The sequence below is a fragment of the Pseudophryne corroboree genome, chromosome 11, assembly GCF_028390025.1.
Source record: "Pseudophryne corroboree isolate aPseCor3 chromosome 11, aPseCor3.hap2, whole genome shotgun sequence".
Lineage (NCBI taxonomy): Eukaryota > Metazoa > Chordata > Amphibia > Anura > Myobatrachidae > Pseudophryne > Pseudophryne corroboree.
The window spans coordinates 143,421,650-143,444,977 of record NC_086454.1 but is presented as its reverse complement, the minus strand read 5'-3'; the positions used below and the strand labels follow the sequence as shown (position 1 = coordinate 143,444,977).

Sequence of the window (23,328 nt, the reverse complement as noted above, 5' to 3'; positions counted from 1 at the left end):
AGTTGTCTTACTGATATGCAGACTCCCTAATTACGGTTACCCTTCAGGTGAAGGAACATCAGCATGAAGAGATCCAGAATGTACGCAAACACATTCACTCCTGTTTCACCAGCGTGAGCTGCTTCCTTCTTCCACACCCTGGACTCAAGGTGGCAACCAGTCCCCAGTTTGATGGACGCCTGAAAGGTTGGTCATTGTATTACTTGTACTTGAAAGTCTCAGTTTCTTTTCTCTTATATCACTTCCTCCTTGTTACTTGATAACTGAAAGAATCAGAAATCATCTTATACAGTGCTTTCAACTCAGAGGCTTCATACTAGAGGCAGGAGTGCTTGGAATAAAGTCCATAGAGGTAGTTGGATGTACAGGAGGCAGGACAGCTGTAGCGAGACAACAGGGTAGACTAAACCATTGTGTCCCAACTCCAGTCCTCCTCCAGATATGGAAAGCCGGCACTGTTAGATGTTCCCGAGGACTGGAGTTGGAAAGCTCTGGTCTAGGCAAATCACAGGCCAGTATCAAATGTAAACAAAGTGTCAAACACAAGCCTACGGTAAGAGTAACAAGTGAAGGACAGAATTCAGCATCATGCAATAGTCAGAGCTACCAGCAAATAAGAGAAACCCAAAACACATACTAGAAGTTCAAATATTTCAGGACGCCCGACAGGTCCCAATGCAGTCTCGATGAGAAGCCTGGAATAGAAATCAGAATCCCTGGTAATGAATTGGCTTTGTAGCGATCAGCAACTGGCATCCGGAAGCAGCAGATGTGCCATATCCGAGGATTGGCACGTGAGACTCGCAGCCGGCCAGGTAACTGACTGCTCTTATATTCTTCTTTCCTAACACATTGTTATCTGTTGCTTTTGCTATCACAGATATTGCTCCTGAATTTACAGAGCAGCTCAGTGCTTTAGTACCCCTAGTCCTGGAACCCAGCAGCCTTATGGAGAAAGAGATAAATGGTGCGAAAGTGACCTGCCGAGGTCTGCTCGAGTACTTTAAGGTAAAATCTGGGTATTCTTGATCTGTGTTAATTGACATCTTTGACACATTTATATAAATAAAAGTAATTTAAACTTGATCCTTTTAATAGCTATATTCAGATTACTTGACAAGAGGCTGCAGCAGGGGGGTTGTAATTGTAATACATTTCAACGCTAAGATATCTTGCATTGCTGTTATGTCTTTTAGCTCTGAGAAAAAGGCATAGTTAGTACGTTGACCCCATTTTATCACACAACAACAGGAACGTAATGTTAAAATGTAAATCGCATCTACATATTATATTAGTTTTATAAATTCCTGACCTAGAGCTACAGATGTGTCTGCATACATCTTACCTCAATACACCACACAGCAGAAGGTGACGGGTGTCTTTTTTTTTTTTTTTTTTTTTTTTGCATCGTTATGTGACTCTGTAGCATAGAGCGTCTATTCTTGCAACTTTTTCCAAAACTGTGCGAATAGGACGCACAAGCAGCTTTTGCTGATTAAAATATGTGGCATGCTTACATTCTGTGTGCGACCGTGGCTGTATCTGCATATGAAATGCTACATTACAGTATTTCCTAGAAAACAATGTTGCATTTCGTATGCAGATACAGCCACAGTTGCACATAGAATACAGTCGCACGTAATGATGCTTTGCGCTAACACGTTACTCCACTGCATGGCGTAACTAGAAGGGCTGTTTAACGTGCCAGTAGGCTAGATGTGTGTGGACACATCTGAAAATGTGAAGTCTGCCCATTTTCTTCTTTCCATGCTATTAGAAGTCTTTAATATTTATGAAGGGATTTTCTGAATATTAGAACGCTCACCTATGTAATAATCTGCTAAAGTCTGTCCCATCTCCAACATGCATGTGCAGTGGGAGCTGGGGAGATCCAACCAGATTCCAAAGAATATCTGTAATTTCCAGTTCTTTATCTCCTTTGTGAAATCTCAAAAGAAATAACTGATTGTAATTGGTTTCATAACTAACAATAACAACTTTGAACAGTAGGTGGCAGCAGTACTCCAAAGATTACAACATTAATCTCCAATAACTGTACACTTACAGCTTAATTCTTAATTATGATAACACATGTGTATGTGTGTATATGTATGTGTGTATATGTATGTGTGTGTGTGTGTGTGTGTGTATATATATATATATATATATATATATATATATTGTTTTTTGGGGGGAGCATCCAGGGGCAATGGGTGCCTGTCGTAGCAATTAAATTGTTTCTACAATCAGGTGTCTTATTACTTCCAAAGTGCCAAATGGGACAAACTTTGCACATTTCAGCTCGTCATCCCAGGAGATGGCGAGCTGAAATGTGTGTCCCCATGGCTAATTCGTGCCTGAACAGAGCAACAATTGAATGGCTCTGTTGGATGCCATCTGGAGGCAGACGTGAAGAAAAATAATTGAATTCACCCCAAGCTGTAGAATTTTGGGGTATTTTTTCCGGTTATCTAAGACAGGTTTGTGACCAGTACACAAACATATAATTGTCTGGACTATAATGAGCTAAAAATGCTACACTATGAGCCCTTTCCTTGATCATGTCTTATTATATAAAACAAAGAGTACATAAAGTGTTTAAAAACTATTATGTTTTCATCTTATTTGGCACACCTTCTCTGTAGGTAGACTTGCTCAGCACACAGTACTGCAGCGGGTCTCTATTATATCTCCTATATAATAAATGGCTAATGCTGCTCCTCCCGTATATGGGGGGAATTCAAGTGTTTTGCACACCAGCAGCCACTAGATGGTGCCCAGAAGAGCAACACTTAAATTGCACAGCCACCATCGCTGCCATTACTTCTATGTTGTAACTAGTATAGATATAGATATACACATGTATATGAATGTATGTAATGTAGAGGTTAGGGTTCAAGATAGTGTATACTTAAGAGTCCATTGCTTACATACTGAAGAGATAATCACGTAGGGCTGATCTGTTTCTGATGAAACATAGGTTATAGGCTTCCTTTAGTCCTTGGATTTACCCTATTTATATTAAGAAGACGAGGAGAAAACAATAGTGTATACTGTATAAATATGCTTAATTTATACGTAATGCTGAAAGAAAAGACCACTACATAACGTACCCATTGTCTGTCGTCATCTCGGCTTCCAGGAAATGACATGTTATGCACCAGGGTTAAATCTAAATGTGTTTTTTTTTTTTTAAGGCTTACATAAAAATTTATCAAGGTGAAGATTTGCCTCATCCCAAATCCATGCTGCAGGTATGACTGGTATATAACATAATGCGGGGGGTATTAAGCCTCTATTATTAAAGAAATCATTAAAATAGAAGCAAGCAGTCTGTCTTTAAAAACGTTTTTAATCACTTTTTCTTTACTCTTTACACTTTTTCTATCAATTTTACCATTCAATAATGGCTGAGTTGTAACAATTTAATTTTAAATGCAAATAATAAAGGATATGTTTTATTAATTGTGGGGTTCTCAGTGCACCCAGATAGCGGCTTCTGTGTCTGTGTGTTTGTGTTGTAGTTTTCAGGCTATGGGTGGCACTCCCAACTTACTGTAAATAAGGTATATACATATACCACATAATTTGATTAAGTAAAGGGAAAGGGAACACAACGTGTCAATTTATTCCGACTGGTGCAGGAGTATTTTTGTTGTGGAGAAATGACTGCTGTTGCTGTACACTTCTCTTTCTCAGAATTCACCTTCCATGATATGATGAGTGTATACCTGTCTCTCTCTTCTCAGGCAACCGCAGAAGCCAATAACCTGGCAGCAGTAGCATCCGCTAAAGATTTGTACAACAACAGTATGGAGAAGGTGAATTGTCCTAATGTCCTTCCTATAGATCTCCCTCTCCATGGCATCTTTGTTCCGTATACCTCACGGGTGTGTTATAGAAGATCTACAGTAATTAGATAGTCATTAGGCCGACCCAATATGGTTGACATGAGAAAGGTCGAAAAGATAGACCGGTACAAAACGTTGACACAAAAAAAAAAAAGGTTGACAGAAGATTTTTAGGTGTCATTTTCTCTGTTTTGTCATATGTGACCACAATTATTGCAAACTTATACCCTCGCCTGCTTGCTTAACTCGCCACGCTTCGGGCAGATTACTGTTCCCAGTTGTAGTCCATGTGGATGACAAATCAAGCACAAGTCGAAAAATATGTGAAAACCCATAAAAACTAAAGTGGACTACTGTCATGTCAACCTTTTGAACCTGTCAACTTTTTGTGCCTGTCGAACTTAAGCACTGTCTACCTTGTGCCTGTCGACCTTTATGCCCTGTTGACCTTTTGACCAGGTCGACCTAATGCATGTCGACCATAAGAGGTCAACCTATTGACTGTCTGGATACTGTCTGTCGGTACATTGGAACCCATACCTCACACCCCCATAATTATGTTTCTCACATCCTAGACACTATCACTGTCCTTATTCTTCCCTCATGTTATTGTGGGGTCTATTTACTAAGCCTTGTATGGAGATAAAGTCGACGGAGATAAAGTCCCAGCCAACCGGCTCCTAACTGGCATGGCACAGGCTGGGTTTGAAAAATGTCAGTTAGGAGCCGGTTGGTTGGTACTTTATCTCCAGTCTTAAGGGCCTTACTGACGGGGAGATTTTCCCAGAGATGTGTGCTGAGCGGTCTAGCACAGATCGCTCAGTACACACATCTCCCCCCACTCAGCACAGCGCGATGTGCTGAGCGAGGGGGGAACACGGGGGACGCTCATTTCACCCAGCGGTGAAATGAGAGACCTGCCAAATTGTGCCTGCATGCAGGCCAATCTAGCACAGGCGATAGCGATGGGCGGGACTGAGCATCGCTGTCGCCGGCACCCCTACACATCTAGTCAGATTGCTTAGAAATTAGCTGAACATCGCTCCCTGTGTATCCCCCTTTAGTAAATAGACCTCACATCCCTGTGTTCTTAGCTCTTTCTATATCATAATTAGCCTTATAAATCACCATATAATTAACCCACAGCCGGCATGCCTTCCTCGGTACCCGCTGCCTCTGTCAGCGCATGTCTTGGTGATGTCGCTAATTCCTGGTGAATTTCTAGGATACGTCTTGTATCATCTGAATTGCTGTAGTTACAGTTTGGGTGATATTGTATCAATGGAGGACAGGAAACTTTGCCTCAATTTGTCTTTAAGATTGTCCTTCTTTGTTCTCCATATTCTGTAACTAGATAAGGCAACTTGGGGCATTTCAGCTGCTATGAAACTACACATCCCAGCATACCCTGCTGCAATTTGTGAATGCCTTAATAACAAAATTGTCAGAGCATGCTGGGATGTGTAGTTCCACAGTGGCTGGAGTGTGACACGTTACCTAACTTATTATATATTATTAGGATTGTCCATCTCTGTACTGAATATACTACAAGATTACAGGGCCAGTGCATTGTAGGGAGGAAAATGCATACGTTCGTCAAAAGAAAAGTTCACGGAAAAATAGTACTTTTTGTGCTGTACACCTCCTGTGATGCAGCGACACGACAGGGCAGCACGCTAGTTTACTATACTATACTGTACCTCATCGTCACTGTGTATGTGTACCTATGCCTCATAACAGGCGTGTATATGTTTTACTTGCTGTTCTGCATGAGCCGACTTTGCTTGAACATACCCTTACTGATCTTTGCCTACTATGAAGGATGCCATTTCACCTCCCGCTCTGGCATTATAGTTGTAAAGATTGATATGTGCAAAATACGCTTCTCATATACAAGCCCTCTCTTTGTGCATGACTTGTGCGAATTCACGCAAGATACGCTGTGCACACTGACGTACATTCAAATCTGCCCCTGTAGCTCATTTTCTTTGTGCTACTTCTGCCTTATATTATGTGGCTTTCTTAACTCCCAGTAACATGTCCATTTTCTAAAATAAACAGCATTTTTTCCTTACGCATTTCTTCCAAATTAGCACACTGCATTACCCATAACATGACAACAGGAGACCGCCGGTCAGCATATCGACGCTGGGATCCTGGCAGCATACCGACGCCGGGATCCCGGTGGGTAGGGGCGAGTGCAGCAAGCCCCTTGAGGGCACACTGCGGTCGCCACGGGTTCTGTTCCCACTCTGTGGGTGTCCACGAGTGGAAATAGTCCCTGTTGGTCGACATGCCGACCGTCGGGATAGTGAGGGGGCGGGATGTTGGTGGAGGTCATGTGACCATCTGTCTCCCGACCGCAAGTCACATGAATACCACCCGTCATAACCAGAACTTTGTCGGCCCCATAGCAACATATTGAAGGGCCCCTGTCCCAATGCTTACTAAGAGACACCTCTACGTAGTAGTTATTAATTTTATGCCCCATAATAGTGCTCTAATTTATGTTCTGAACCATAGTAGTGCCCTAGTTAATATGCCCCATAGTAGTGCCCCAGTTTATGAACCATCGTAGTTCCCTAGTTTACACGATGTCACATTGTAGGACTGCCAGTACACATTATGCCACACAGTATCCCCTATTCAGATTGTGACGTAGGGGGCGATTGAGTTGTTTACTGCACCCCTGCTGGGCGTCTATAGCAATAGGCGTCTGTCTGAGCTATTCAATTGTTGCTCTGGTCAGATGCCCATTGCCAGTTAAGGCGCCTGCCAGCCTTTGTGTGGCTAAACCTGTCTGAAAAGCCTGATTGTGCGTCAAAAGTCCGAGTTTGTGCTCCCAAACTACGGACTTAACACACTTTTCTCTTACGTCCTAGTGGATACTGGAGAACTGTACTGTAGTACCATGGTCTGGGTATATATTAGGTCCACTGGAGCCTGGCACTTTAAAACCTTTAGTGTGTGTATGTGTGTGCTGGCTCCTACCAGACTCTGTTTAGAAAATGTGCCCAAGTAGCCAGGTGCATTTCTCTGGAGCTCCAGAGTGTTTCCTTTATTTTTTATTTCAGTTATTTATTTTCAGGTAGTACTGGTTGGCAACCAGTCTACCTGCTTCGTGGGACTTAGAGGGGGACCGAACCAACCTCCTGAGGGTTAATGATTCGTAATCCCAGCTGACAGGACACAGCTCCTGAGGTGCTTTTCACACACCATTCTGTGTTTGCCCACGCCAGCAGCTAGCCACCGCCCTCTAACAGATGCCGAAGAGTCGCAGGTGTGGAGAGTGTTAACACCGGGGTCCTGGCTAGCGGGTCCCCGATGCGGTTTGGCGGCATGTCACGCAGTGGTCACGGGCCACGAGCTGCGGTGTCCGCCGTGGACTACACTGCCTCAGCAGGGCATTATGCTCCACAGGGTGCTCACTGTCAGTAGGCATTGTGTTTACTGTGTATAATCCTTTCAGCCAGTATAAAACTAAGTGGGACTGTGCTCCGTTACGGGGGCGGGGCTTCCCGGAGAGCGGGACCAGAGACGGGAAGGCGCCATTTCCTGCTGCTGCTGATCACAAGGTTGCATGCAAGCTGCTCCTCCACGGACCCACGCTGTTACAGACTCTGTACTGATTCCAGGGGGTCATAGCAGGGGGAGAGCACATCAGCGGTAACGCCACTGCACATAAGTTAAGGTGATACACATACTTTTACACACTGCGCTGCTGTGTTTGTGTGCTGGTCTCTGTTTTCTCTGTGTCACTCCAGGGGCTCTCTGGGGTCTGTGTAGAGGTGTTTCAGTGGGTTTTTCGCTGCATTATCATTGTGTACATCATGTCTGTTGACAAGGTTATGTGTTCATCTTGTACCTCATTATCTCCACAGGAACACAGTTCACAGGCACCTGACTGGCTAGATACTTTTAAGAGCATGATTCACAATGTGAATTTAGAACTAGCTGCAGCTAGGAAGGAGAGACAGGTGTTAAAATAGTCTGTTGATTGTATGGATAAAGCAGCAGATACCAGAAAGGCTTCTCAGCCCCCTTTGTTGGTTTCACGTAAATGTTCACTGCCACAGGTGCTACAGTCTGATTCTGACCAGCCTGATGTAGATGACACTGATGATATGGATAAGGACAACTCTCTGTCCCCCAGGGGTGGAGGCCCTCATTTATGCTGTAAGAGAGGTTCTTCATATACCCGATCAGGAGGCAGAACCAGATGAAGAGTTGTACTTCAATGTAAAACCCATATCCCACGTTTCCTGTGTCTAAGGAATTAAACTCCCTGGTCAGGGAGACATGGGTGAACCCTGACAAAAAATTCAAAACTCCTCAGAGGTTCTTATCTACATTTCCGCTCCCAGCTGATGACAGGAAGGTATGGGAAAGCCCCCCATCAGTCGATATGTCTGTGTCCAGACTGTCTAGAAAATTGGTACTGCCGATAACAGGGGCTATATCCCTAAAATACACTGCTGACCATAAGATTGAGACCACTCTCAAGGCAATATATACAGCAGCGGGCATAGCGCAGCGCCCCACAATTGTTTGTGGTTGGATTTCAAGGGCAGTAGTCAAGTGGTATGATAATATTATTAATGAATTGGACACTCTGCCCCAGGATGAGGTCATTACTCTGCTGCAACACATACAGGATGCTGCAAATGTTATGAGCGAAGCTATAAAAGAATTGTGCACGATAAATGGTCGCTCTACTGCTATGGCGATTTCGGCCTGCAGAACTCTGTGGTTACGTCAATGGTCAGCGGACGCTGATTCCAAAAAGGGTGTAGAAAATCTTCCCTTTACAGGAGGTGATGCCTTGTATGAAGACGAGTTAAATAACTGGATCTCTCCGGCAAGTAAGTCTACCTACAGTGCCTTGCTAAAGTTTTCGCCTCCTTGGCTTTTTACCTATTTTGTTACATTACAACCTGTAATTTTTTTTTTCTTTAAACTTAATTTTTTGTGATGGATCTGCACAAAATAGTCTAAGGGGTATATTCAGTTAAAGTCGGATCCATTCCGACATGTATTTGTCGGAATGGATCCGACAGCCCCTATTCAATCCCATCTTAATTCGACTTTTTCAAGTTGACTTTAGATGGGATGCAGAGGAGGAGAAGGGGGGCGAGCCGCGGGGGGGGACAGCCGGCGGGCATACAGGGAGATCGCGCTGCAGCAGGATGTCACTCAGCCGCCCGACCTCACGGCAGCTTCCACCCGGCTCCAGCAGCGTGCTGGAGCCGGGTGGAAGCTGCCGAGAGGTCGGGCGGGTGAGTGACATCCAGCTGCAGCGCTACTCCGTAGCGCTGATCTCCCTGTATGCCCGCCGGCTGTCCCCCCGTCTCCCTGCGGCTCCCCCTCCTCGCCTCCTCTGGGTCCACATCTCAATCCGACATCATTTTGATGTCGGACTGAGATGGTCGAAAAGGGGGCCAAAACCTGTCGGATTTGGCCCCGTTTTCGACATCGACAGGTGGATCGGCAGCTATTCCGCCGATCCACGTGCTTTTCGACAAGTCGAATTTATCCTCAGGTGTTTCAACAGTTGATTCACCTGTGCGGGGTCCGCAGATAGATCTGATGGCTTCTCGTCTCAACAAGAAACTACGCCGTTACTGTTCCAGAATGAGGGATCCGCAGGCTGTAGCAGTGGACGCGCTGACGACGCCATGGATGTACCAGTTTGTGTACCTGTTCCCTCCAATACCGCTAATCCCAAGGGTTCTAAAAAAAACTAAGAAGGGAAAGCGTTCAAGCAATTCTGATTGCCCTGGATTGGCCTCGACGGGTGTGGTATTCGGACCTCCTAACCTGGTTTTGGAAGAACCCTGGCCTCTGCTGCTCCAAAGGGATCTTCTCCAGCAAAGTCCATTCGTCTATCCAGACTTACCGCGGCTACGTTTGATGGCTTGGAAGTTGAGAGGGAGATTCTAGCCAGAAAAGGTCTTCCCTCCACGGTTATTTCCACTATGGTCCAGGCCAGGAAGATGGTTAAGTCAAAACATTATCATCGTATCTTGAAAAAGTATGTTTTGTAGTGTGAAAGTAGAAAGGTGTCTCCTGTGGAATTTAGAATTGGTCGCTTTCTACTTTTCCTGCAAGTGGGAGTGGATAAGGGTCTACGTTTCGGCTCCATAAAAGTGCAGATTTTGGCGCTCTCTATTTTCTTCCAGAAGCAACTTGCTCTCTTGCCAGAAGTACAGACCTTCCTGACGGGGGTTCTTCATTTGCATCTGCCTTTTGTACTTGCCACAGCTCCGTGGGATCTGAATGTGGTTTTTGTCCTATCTTCAGTCGGACTGGTTTGAACCCTTACATAGGGTGAAATTGAAATTTCTTACCTGGAAGCCGTGTCTCTGAATTGGGGGCTTTATCCTGTAAGAGCCCTTATTTGTTTTTCCATGCAGATAGGGCAGACGTCAGGACCCGGCCTCAGTTTTTGCCGAAAGTGGTGTCAACTTTTTGTGTGAATCAACCTATTGTGGTTCCATTGTTGTCTGACGCTTCTGTTGGCCAACAGAGTCCTTGGATGTGGTGGGGGCTCTGAAGGTTTATGTCAAAAGGACTGCTCGTCATCCGGAAACTGATTCGCTGTTTGTCCTTTATGATGCCTCCAAGATTGGTTGTCCGGCTTCTAAGCAATCTATTGCTCGTTCGCTCAGGTTGACCATCCAATAAGCCTATACCCTGGAGGCTCTGCCTTTGCTGATGTCTATTCAGGCCCACTCAACGAGATCTGTGGGCTCTTCCTGGGCGGCTGTCAAGGGGGTGTCTTGGCCTTACAGTTGTACCGAGCAGCTACTTGGTCTGGTTCAAACTCATTTGTGAAGTTCTGTAGGTTCGAAATCTTGGACAAGGATGTCCTTCAGTTTAGTCAGGCGGTTTTGCAGGGGTCTCGGCACTCTCCCACCCGTTCTGGGAGCTTTTGGACTTCCCCACGGTACTAAAGTACATTCCCCAGTATCCACTAGGACATTAGAGAAAATAGGAATTATATATCTACCGGTAATTCCTTTTCTCGTAGTCCGTAGTGGATACTGGGCGCCTTCCTCAGTTCTTCAAATTCTGCTCACCTGACATAAGTGTTTCTGGTTGGTCCACTGTTGCGGCCCCTTTTCCAGATTGGGTTAGCTTTGCTATCCTTTGTTGTGGTTGGTGTTGCTATCCTCTTTTCCGGTTAGCACTCCTATTCTATTATGGTTGTGTGTTGGCTCGTTGCCTCACCGCTGTTTCTATATATGTATATGTTTCCTTCGCTCATGGTATGTCCATCTCTAGGTATAGGAATTACTGGTAAGTATTAAATTCCTTTTCTCTAACGTCCTAGTGGATGCTGGGGACTCCGTAAGGACCATGGGGAATAGACGGGCTCCGCAGGAGACATGGGCACTTTAAGAAAGAATTTAGATTCTGGTGTGCTCTGGCTCCTCCCTCTATGTCCCTCCTCCAGACCTCAGTTTGAATCTGTGCCCGGACGAGCTGGGTGCTGTTCAGTGAGCTCTCCTGAGCTTGCTGTAAGAAAGTATTTTGTTAGGTTTTTTATTTTCAGGGAGCTCTGCTGGCAACAGACTCCCTGCATCGTGGGACTGAGGGGAGAGAAGCAGCCCTACTCTCTGCAGCTAGGTCCTGCTTCTTAGGCTACTGGACACCATTAGCTCCAGAGGGATCGTACACAGGATCTCACCCTCGTCGTCCGATCCCAGAGCCGCGCCGCCGTCCCCCTCGCAGAGCCGGAAGACAGAAGCCGAGTGAGTATGAGAAGCAAGAAGACTTGTCACTGTAAGGGTGCAGGGGGGGGCGCCCTGGGCAGCATATGGACCTCTTTTGGCAAAAGTACACATATATACAGTTGGGCACTGTATATATGTATGAGCCCCCGCCAAGAAAATGTATATTTAAGCGGGACAGAAGCCCGCCGTCGAAGGGGCGGGGCTTCTTCCTCAGCACTCACCAGCGCCATGTTTTTTCTCCACAGCACCGCTGAGAGGAAGCTCCCCAGCCTCTCCCCTGCAGATACACGGTAGAAGAGGGTAAAAAGAGAGGGGGGGCACATAATTAGGCGCAAAAATCAATATAAACAGCAGCTACTGGGTTAACATTAAGTTACTGTGTTATTCCTGGGTTAATAGCGCTGGGGTGTGTACTGGCATACTCTCTCTCTGTCTCTCCAAAGGGCCTTGTGGGGGAATTGTCTTCAGATGAGCATTCCCTGAGTGTGTGGTGTGTCGGTACGTGTGTGTCGACATGTCTGAGGTAAAAGGCTCCCCTAAGGAGGAGATGGAGCAAATGTGTGTGTGAGGGGTGTCTCCATCGACAACGCCGACACCTGTTTGGATATGTGTAATTAAGTGCTAAGGTGAATTTATGGCACAAAAGATTAGAGAACAGACAGGGAATCTACCCATGTCTGTCCCTATGTCGCAGAGACCTTCAGAGTCTCTCAATGCTCACTATCCAAAATAATAGACACTGATATCGACACGGAGTCTGACTCCAGTGTCGACTACGATAATGCAAAGTTACAGCCAAAATGGCAGGAAAGTATTCAATATATGATTATTGTAATAAAAGATGGTTTGCATATCACTGATGACTCATCTGTCCCTGACACAAGGGTACACATGTTTAAGGGGAAGAAAGCGGAGGTAAATTTCCCTCCTCTTATGATGAAAAAGAGCGGGAATCTCCAGACAAGAGACTGCAGTTTCCCACTAAGAATTCTCAGGGAGTATCCTTTCCCTACTAGGGCCAGGATACGATGGGAATCTTCCCCTAGGGTGTCACGTTTGCCCAAAAGGTAGCCCTGACTTAACAGCTATCCTCAGGGAACCTGCAGATAGCGTGCACATTCTGGTACACTACTCAGACCGGCAATTGTGTCGACATGGGTTTATAGCGCTGTAGCAGCGTGGACAGGTACCTTATCAGCAGAGATTGAGACCCTAGTATGTGTATATATATATATATATATATAGATATATATAGATATATATAGATATATAGATATATATAGATATTAAAGATGCTGTCTTAAGATATAGATATATATATATATATATATATATATATATATATATATATATATATATAGAAAACATGCTCAAGGAGACATTAGTCTACTGGGTTCTAGAGTCAACGCTATGTCGACTTCTGCTTGACGTGTCCTGTAGAATATGCAATGGACAGGTGATGCCGACTTAAGAGGCATATGGAAGGCAGAGGATTGTGTGGAGAAGGGATCTCGGACCTGGTCTCCACAGCTATAGCTGGTAATTCTGATCTTTTGCCTTATATTCCTGCACAGCCTAGGAAAGCACGACATTATCAAATGCAGCCTTTCGATCACAAAGAAACAAGAAAGTCCGAGGTGCGTCCTTTCTTGCCAGAGGCAGGGGCAGAGGAAAGAAGCTGCACAACACAGCTAGTTCCCAGGAACAGAAGTCCTCCCCGGCCTCTACAAAATCCACCGCATGTCGCTGGGGCTCCACAGGCGGAGCTAGGCCCGGTGGGGGCACGTCTTCGTAATTTCAGCCACAAGTGGGTTCACGCCCTGTTGGATCCCTGGGCAATAGATATTGTGTCTCAGGGATACAAGCTGGACTTTGAGGAGATGCCCCCTCACCGACGGCCCTGCCGGCTTCCCCCCACGAGAGGGAAATAGTGTTAACTGCAATTCACAAATTGTATCTTCAACAGGTGGTGGTTAAGGTTCCCCTCCTTCAACAAGGAGGGGATTATTATTCGACCATGTTGTAGTCCCGAAACCGGACGGTTCGGTCAGACCCATATTGAATTAAAAATCCCTGAACATATACCTGAAAAGGTTCAAGTTCAAGATGGAATCACTAAGAGCGGTCATCGCAAGCCTGAAAGGGGGAGATTTTATGGTGTCTCTGGACATAAAGGATGCATACCTTCATGTCCTCATTTATCCACCTCATCAGGCGTACCTCAGATTTGCGGTACAGGATTGTCATTACCAATTTCAGACGTTGCCGTTTGGTCTCTCCACGGCCCCGAGAATCTTCACCAAGGTAATGGCGGAAATGATGGTGCTCCTGCGGAAGCAAGGTGTCACAATTATCCCGTACTTGGACGATCTCCTCATAAAAGCGAGATCAAGAGAGCAGTTGCTGAACAGCGTATCACTTTCTCTGGAAGTGTAACGGCAACACGGCTGGATCTAAATATTCCAGAGTCTCAGTTGGTTCCTACGGCTCATCTGCCTTTCCTAGGCATGATTTTAGACACAGACCAGAAAAGGGTTTAATCTCCCGATAGAGAGAGCTCAGGAGCTCATGACACTGGTCGGGAACCTATTAAAACCAAAACAGGTGTCAGTGCATCACTGCACTCGAGTCCTGGGAAGGATGGTGGCATCATACGAGGCCATTCCCTTCGGCAGGTTCCATGCGAGGACCTTTCAATGGGACTTACTGGACAAGTGGTCCGGATCACATCTTCAGATGCATCGGTTAATCACCCTATCCCCCAGGGCCAGGGTGTCTCTCCTGTGGTGGCTGCAGAGTGCTCACCTTCTCGAGGGCCGCAGATTCGGCATTCAGGACTGGGTCCTGGTGACCACGGATGCAAGCCTCCGAGGGTGGGGAGCAGTCACACAGGGAAGAAATTTCCAAGGTCTGTGGTCAAGTCAGGAGACTTGCCTTCACATCAACATCCTGGAACTAAGGGCCGTATACAACGCCCTACGTCAAGCGGAGACCCTGCTTCGCAACCAACCGGTTCTGATTCAGTCAGAAGCCACCAGAATTCTTCGCTGGGCGGAGAATCACGTAAGCGCACTGTCAACAGTGTTCATCCCGGGAGTGGACAACTGGGAAGCAGACTTCCTCAGCAGGCACGACCTCCACCCGGGAGAGTGGGGACTTCATCAAGAAGTCTTCACGAAGATTGCAAGTCGGTGGGAACTGCCACAGGTGGACATGATGGCATCCAGCCTCAACAAAAAGCTACAGAGGTATTGCGCCAGGTCAGGAGACCCTCAGGCGATAGCTGTGGACGCACTGGTGACACCGTGGGTGTTCCAGTCGGTCTATGTATTTTCTCCTCTTCCTCTCATACCCATAAGAAAAAGAGGAGTGAGAACAATACTCATTGTTCCGGATTGGCCAAGAAGGACTTGGTATCCAGATCTGCAAGAAATGCTCACAGAGGACCCGTGGCCTCTTCCTCTAAGACAGGACTTGTTGCAACAAGGGCCCTGTCTGTTCCAAGACTTACCGCGGCTGCGTTTGACGGCATGGCGGTTGAACGCCGGATCCTAGCGGAAAAAGGCATTCCAGATGAGGTCATTCCTATGCTGATAAAGGCTAGGAAGGACGTGACAGCTCAACATTATCACCGTATATGGCGAAAATATGTTGCTTGGTGTGAGGCCAGGAATGCCCCTACGGAGGAATTCCAGCTTGGCCGTTTCCTTCACTTCCTACAGTCAGGAGTGACTTTGGGTCTAAAATTGGGTTCCATTAAGGTCCAGATTTCGGCCCTATCCATTTTCTTTCAAAAAGAGCTGGCTTCTCTACCTGAAGTTCAGACGTTTGTGAAGGGAGTGCTGCGTATTCAGCCCCCTTTTGTGCCCCCGGTGGCACCTTGGGATCTTAACGTGGTGTTGAGTTTCCTGAAATCCCACTGGTTTGAACCACTCAAAACGGTGGAATTGAAATATCTCACGTGGAAGGTGGTCATGTTTCTAGCATTGGCTTCGGCTAGGCGTGTGTCAGAATTAGCGGCTTTGTCACATAAAAGCCCCTATCTGGTTTTCCATGTGGATAGAGCAGAATTGCAGACCCGTCCACAATTTCTGCCAAAAGTGGTTTCATCCTTTCATATAAACCAACCTATTGTGGTGCCTGTGGCTACTACTGACTTGGAGGATTCCGAGTTACTTGATGTGGTCAGGGCTTTGAAGGTTTATGTAGCCAGAACGGCTAGGGTCAGGAAAACAGAATCTTTGTTTATCCTGTATGCTTCCAACAAGCATGGTGCTCCTGCTTCAAAGCAAACTATTGCTCGCTGGATCTGTAATACGATTCAGCAGGCTCATTCTGCGGCTGGATTGCCGCTGCCAAAATCAGTTACGGCCCATTCCACTAGGAAGGTGGGCTCTTCTTGGGAGGCTGCCCGAGGGGTCTCGGCATTACAGCTGTGCCGAGCGGCTACTTGGTCAGGTTCAAACACTTTTGCAAAGTTCTACAAGTTTGATACCCTGGCTGAGGAGGACCTTGTGTTTGCTCATTCGGTGCTGCAGAGTCATCCGCACTCTCCCGCCCGTTTGGGAGCTTTGGTATAATACCCATGGTCCTTACGGAGTCCCCAGCATCTACTAGGACGTTAGAGAAAATAAGATTTTACTTACCGGTAAATCTATTTCTCGTAGTCCGTAGTGGATGCTGGGCGCCCGTCCCAAGTGTGGACTTCTTCTGCAATTGTTGTATATAGTTATTGCTGCAATAAGGGCTATGTTATTGTTGCATCAGGGTTGAACTGATGCTCTGTTGTTGTTCATACTGTTGACTGGGTAAGTTTATCACAAGTTATACGGTGTGATTGGTGTGGCTGGTATGAGTCTTGCCATGGATTTCCAAAATCCTTTCCTTGTACTGTCAGCTCTTCCGGGCACAGTTTCTCTAACTGAGGTCTGGAGGAGGGACATAGAGGGAGGAGCCAGAGCACACCAGAATCTAAATTCTTTCTTAAAGTGCCCATGTCTCCTGCGGAGCCCGTCTATTCCCCATGGTCCTTACGGAGTCCCCAGCATCCACTACGGACTACGAGAAATAGATTTACCGGTAAGTAAAATCTTATTTTTTTTTATTTTTTTTTTAAGTATCTACATTTATTTGCAAAGGTTCAGATAGGTAGCTTTTTGTATAGATATAATATATATATATATATATATAGTACTTTTTATTTTTTATTTGCTATGCAAAATTAGGCTCAATCATTATTTGTTTTTCCTTAACTGGCTCCATCCTTGTGTTGTGATTCTTCTTGTGTTGCAGTTTTTAGAATACAATGTTCCTGTAATGGTTCTGATTCCTAACTGTTCTTCCTTTTACCAGATTTGTGGAGGGGATAAGCCCTATGTGTCTCCGGATGTGCTGCGAGATCGAGACGCTGCCTGCAGGGAGGAGGCTCTCTCTCATTTTGACCGTGCCAAGAAGATGGGAGGTGTGGAGTTTAGCCGGCAGTATAGAGAAGAATTGGAAAAAGATATGGATGATGTTTATTCGTCTTTATGCAAGCACAATGAGAGCAAGAACATCTTCACGGCCTTTCGCACCCCGGCTGTGCTTTTGGCCCTGGTGGCTGCCTTATACATGGCCTCTGGTATTACAGGCTTTGTAGGGTTGGGAATTGTGGCACAGCTGTTTAATTGCGCAATGGGATTGCTGCTCATTGCACTCCTTACGTGGGGCTACATCAAATACTCCGGACAGTACAGAGACCTTGGAAAAGTCATAGATTCCAGTGCAGATTATGTTCTAGAGCAGGTAAGAATGAACTTGGTCTGATAATGCATTGCTTTGTAGGGGTATGTAAACAAATCTGAAAATAATGACAGTATGAGAGTATAACAGTGAGGGTCAATTCAATTAGCCACGAGTTTGGGGGGGCGAGTTCCTGTTGCAATGGCGTGGAGATGCTGGCAACGCCAACTTATCTTGATCCCTTTACAGCCCAGTCTGGACCTGCAGTTTCTAATATGCGGGGGCTACGAGCAAGTCTGGAGCTACCGTGAGTGCGCTATTTAGATGCACAGGTTCGCGGGGTGAATCTAATTGAATCGACCCTGAGATATTATAGGAGCATGGATTTATGTATTTTTTTTTGTAATAGTGTGAGGTAAGAAATTGAGGCAATATTACTTGCCTACTTACAGCCTCTAAATACTCTCACATTTTTCTTTATCTAATCACTGCACTTTTATTCATTTCAAAGGCTACAAACCGCCTGGGCAACTCCACACGTCACACTACAGAGCCTGCAATTGGTGCACCACCTGAGAGGAAAAAGCAGAAGTGACAGCAGATTGCTAAGATTCCCTCTTTCCCTCCTTCAGCACAAGCCACCATTTTGATCCACAGGCATTCCAGCGATCAAACTTACCTGACCACATTGCCAGTCTCTGCTCTTTCCAGTCTTAGATTTCTCTCCATACATTCCCTTTATGATACAGGTAGACAAGCAATGTTATGTTCTGCGTCATACAACAAGCATGAAGAACAGTGGCGTTTGTATTATATACTCAGCACTTTAAAATATCAGCTCATGTTATCTTCACAGACTGACAAAGTATTTTTATAGAAAGGTCCTTTCACACAGAACAGCTCCCAGTATTTTATTTTCTATGTTACAATGAGAAATTGTATTCCTCGGGACCGATTGCTACAGATGTGTTACTGATGCATCAATGCATGTTTGTGAGTGCAAAATTACCCAGTGTCTGTGGTCTTATAAATGTCATGTAGACCTTTAAATTACACACACACACACACACACACACACACACACACACACACACACACACACACTCACTCACTCACTCACTCACTCACTCACTCACACACTCTCTCTCTCTCTCTCTCTCTTTCTCTTTCGGAAGCTTTTTTGGTGTTAAATATATTGTAGTAGGGTAGTTGCTCTTCATTCCTGGGTCTATATTATTGTTGTGTTTTTATGTATTTCTAAAGAGAGGCCTTACAGTAAACCTTAGCACAAGTTGTGCCTTACAATCTGCACCTTCTAGGGAGTTTAAAAATGTTACAGCTGCCTTGCTTTAACTTTATAACCAAGTACGTTATGCACCTATAACGCTGCACTTACTTCTGTCCAATATACTTGTCCGCACCTATGGCCGTGCTAGTTAAGGTCACACCTAAATCATCAAGTTTTGATGCAAGAGACTCAGATGTTTATAACAGAAAGAAAACTGAATGTTCTTATAAAACAAACAATTACACAAAAACAATGAAATGTACATGGGTTGGACCAATCTTCAGCCTAGCAGTTCACAAGGGACTAGTGACCTCTCCCTGGACCTGATTCTGAGATGAGTAAAGCAGATAACTGCACCTAGACAAACCATGTTGCACTGCAATGGGTGCAAATGCATTTATATTTTGCATGCAGTATAAATACTGGCTGCTTATGCATGTAGCCCACAAATGCTGGGCAGCTTTATTTTTACTCTGCAGTTTATATTCGGGCTAGAACATGTCCCTCCCTAATCTATATCTCTGGACATTCTAAATCTCCCCATCTACAGTGCAACATGGTATTGCCAAGGTGCTCAGTTATACCCCTTTCATGGGTTGGGTTTGTGTGACTGGCGGTCACAATACAGACGGGATCCCAGCTGTTAGCTAGTCGGAGGGTGTGGAGAGTGCAATGAAGCCCCTTGCGGGCTCGCCACAGGTTCTATTCCCACTCAATGGGTGTCGTGGACACCCACGATTGGGAATAGTCTCTGTTGGTCGACATGCCGATATTGTGACCGGCTGTCTGCTGACCTCCGGTCACATAACTACAATCCTCCCTTTCACACATCGGACCTGGGAAATTGCTGGGTCTAAAAGCTGGCAAATTCCTTGGGCTCAGACCCTACCCTGGTAAACAGCAGGGTCGGGGACGCGGGACTTCATCCTGGGTAGTTTGCATTCAGACCTACCAAATCCTGAGTTGATGCGTGTTTAAGCGCAAAAGTCCTGGATTTAGAAGGTAGTGTGAAAGGCTTGCTCTTTATTGCCTTAGTCCTAGTTCAGAATTAGGCCTGGTGTCTTTATCCTAGTGAATAGGCAGATATATAATGAATATTATTGCTGCCCACAAAATGGCTTTCCCCACCGTGTAGGCTACAGGTCCATTTTAATATTGTATATTTGCATTGAATTTAATCACAATCACATACAGCTTCTGTCATGTAGTTACTTTTGTTGGGCTAGATTTTTCTGTATTGTGCACTATGCCCAATTAACTGCATGACATTCCAGTGTAATAAACCTATTTATACAAACACATATGTACATACATGATTCCTTGCACTATATGCACTTATACATACAATTTATATGTGCAGTCGGTAGTCTCTTTGACATCTGAACACATTGTGTGCGATTATGTGTATGTATGTAATATTTGTGCCTGCTACATGTATATACAGTACAAGCATATGTGTATATACCTGGGAACATACTTAGAAGTATTGAACAGTGGTTCACAATGGACTGCCAGAACTGAAATTTCTTCCCTACCTAAGGATGTAAAATGTTCTTTACAAGCTGAATTCCAAAGCACAAATACTGCTAAACCATAATCTGGACCAAGGAAATATTTCTTCTTATTGCTGCTTATTTTTCTATTCTGTGCTTCATTTTTAATAAAAGCAATTATACCACTTTCATTGAAGAGTTTTTATTTGAAATCAAACTGTTAGAAAGTATTGACTTGCTTACAGCAATCTATTTGTGTGACTGGCCAGATTCTGTAGTGCAAGACATAGTCATACATAAAAACAGTAAAAATAATAGTACATACATCGATATTAATTATTTATTTATAACCAGTTATTTATATAGCGCACACATATTCCGCAGCACTTTACAGAGAATATTTGGCCATTCACATCAGTCCCTGTCCCAGTGGAGCTTACAATCTATATTCCCTATCACATGTAGGGAATATAATCACATGTACACACAGACACATTCACACTGGGTTAATTTTTGTTGGAAGCCAATTAACCTACCAATATATTTGTGGATTGTGGGAGGAAAACAGAATACCCGGAGGAAACCCACGCAAGTACATACTCCGCACAGTTAAGGTCATGGTGGGAATTGAACCCATGACCTCAGTGCTGTGAGGCAGTAATGCTAACCATTACACCATCCATACTGCCCTGGATATAGGGACTAATTCAGGTTGGATTGCAAATTCTTCTATGTACAACTCTGTGTTTGGTGAACCAGCTTCCCTCCCATGCTTGCGTTTACTAGAGGCAAATGTATAAAATGCCTTAAGCGAAATCTTTCTGCACATCTTCACAGAGGTATTCCAAATTAACCATATATGGTCATGGTGATTAAACAGGAATGCAATCTCTCCCTGCATTAACATCCTCTATCTTCCAGCAGATAAAGTTAATAGCACAGTACCCAAATAACAAGAAGAAAATATAAGCTACTAGTGCATGTTCTCTTTAACTGTATAAATGTATTATAAATACATACTAATAAACCTAGAACTCTGAACAGCATATCACATAAATTCTCAACTAGTGTAAGGACAGCTTACCAAATTCATCAGTGTTGTTTTCCTGTAAGAATGGCACTAGGAGGCTCATTTAGTTGCGGTTGAAGGTGCTTGGAAACATCAGTGATAGCGCTGTATGGTCAGTGGCAAACGCAGGATTTCTAGAGGGGGGTTTCCAAATGCAATCCACAATCTCCCACTCTGCAGAACATTGGATCAAGTGCTGGAGTCTGGGGGAGCAGTAGAAGAACCTACCTGAATGGCAGCAGACTTTGGCCATTAATACACGCATTGGTCTTTTTATACACTGGATACTGTATGGAATACAGTATTAATATTTAACACTATAGATTGTCTATAGTGTAGGCTGAACCAAACATATTTAAATAATATAAATATGATAAGTGGTCAGGAAAAGGTTAAACTTATAATAAATAAATACACAAACATAATAGAACCAGTACTGTACTTTCTAAGCACACATTCTTCCACCTCATGGTAAGGCTCCTGCCTCTTCTTCCTGGTAGCTACTCTCTGGTCCAGTGCACTGATTGAGTTTTCCACACACATAGAAAACTTTGTAGAAGAAGCTGCTACCACTGGGCATGTGCAGCAGCTCTGTCCCTTAAACTGTATAATGTTGTGGCAGCTCTAGTATTAGTATTATATACCATGGCTATTGTTAGAATTTGAGCAACATGCCAAGAGGAGCGGGTTTCTGGGCAAACGGAACCCCCCCTGCATTTGCCTATGATGGTGATACAGCAGGAGGCGTCTATTACAAGCAGATGCCTCCTGCTGCAGTAGTGATCAGACTTCCATCTACGATGGAGATCTTTGACCCCTTCCCTGGCAACACCACGCTCCTTTTTCACAAAGGGAGGCCATTGCCGCCACCCCCTGAATGGCAGCAGACTGTCAATCACCGACGGTCTGCTGCCATCCTGTTTCCTACGTTCCAGGACCCGTTCGCTCACGTGCAGAACGGGTCATGCGCAAAGTAGGGAACATCTGCACTTTGCGCATTATAGTATAGGTGCAACCGCACCTGAATGACTCCCAAGATGGATTAACCTTAGTGCTGAACGATCTCAATGTGAGGAAATAATAAGTCATAGGCCCAGCAAAAGTTGAATATGCAAGCAATGTACACACACTGTGCTCATTAGCACAATCCATGATGTCCACAGCAAAAGTATCACTTTAGTGAGGGCTCTGCTTCATCTCCCAATAAGCTGACATGATATATATTAACTGATCAATGTAGGGGTGCCTTCAAAAAAAAATGTTGTGCCACGTACATCTCTCTCCGATCCACCAATCCAGTGGGTCCAATACAGGGTCATCATCAGTAACCGCTATACAAATCTAAGTTAGTTGGGTTGTATAGTATGCAAAGTGTGGCCAATTCTGTTAAATAGTATTTCAAGTATCCATCCATTTTGATGGCTAGTATAGAGAAGACTTTCAAATGTAAAGGCTAGTGTTGAGCAGGCCATGTAATCTGGTGATTAGCGTTACGCAGATCTCCCAGTATGATGGCTAGTGTTATGGAGGTTCCTTAGAGCCTGATTCTGAGATGGATGCAAAAGTGCAGGCCTGGCCAACCTGTGGCTCTTCAGCTGTTGTCAAACTACACATCCCAGCAGGGTATAGTATGGTATGCCGGCGGCCGGGCTCCCGGCGACCAGCATACCGGCGCCGGGAGCCCGACCGCCGGCATACCGACAGCGTGGCAAGCGCAAAGGAGCCCCTTGCGGGCACGGTGGCGCGCTATGCACGCCACGCTATTTATTCTCCCTCCAGGGGGGTCGTGGACCCCCACGAGGGAGAATATCTGTTGGTATGCCGGGGGTCGGGATTTGGTATGCCGGTATACTGAAGACCACCCATCCCAGCATGCACTGCCACAGTTATTAAATTCCCTAATAGCAAACCTGAGACAGGGCATGCTGGGACTTGTAGTTTCACAACATCTGGAGAGCCACAGGTTGGCCAGGCCTGCAATAGTGCAAACACATGTCAGGAGCAATAATCTGCATACTGCTCGGGCACAATCCTGAGGAAAGCCCTGGTGTACATGCGCAAAAATTATATTGCAGTGCCTGACTGAGCACACAACAAAACAGAGGATAGAGAAAGGTGGATGTGTGGTGGGCGTGAGCCCAGGTGATGGTCACAAAAATCTGCAAACATG

The 23,328-nt window shown here is 45.1% G+C and overlaps 1 protein-coding gene across 4 annotated transcripts in view; it reads left to right on the top strand.

The window, feature by feature from the left end:
- Nucleotides 1-20,280, top strand: part of ATL3 (atlastin GTPase 3) — a 182,168-nt gene extending 161,888 nt beyond the window's left edge. For all 4 annotated transcript variants that reach the window (XM_063944901.1, XM_063944902.1, XM_063944900.1 and 1 more), the window contains exons 8-13: nucleotides 48-186; nucleotides 881-1,008; nucleotides 3,198-3,254; nucleotides 3,750-3,821; nucleotides 16,940-17,371; nucleotides 17,820-20,280. In XM_063944901.1, coding sequence (XP_063800971.1) covers nucleotides 48-186; nucleotides 881-1,008; nucleotides 3,198-3,254; nucleotides 3,750-3,821; nucleotides 16,940-17,371; nucleotides 17,820-17,903 — 912 coding nt within the window. In that variant the 3' untranslated portion in view covers nucleotides 17,904-20,280. The remainder of the gene's footprint in view (nucleotides 1-47; nucleotides 187-880; nucleotides 1,009-3,197; nucleotides 3,255-3,749; nucleotides 3,822-16,939; nucleotides 17,372-17,819) is intronic.
- The last annotated feature ends 3,048 nt before the right edge of the window (nucleotides 20,281-23,328 follow it).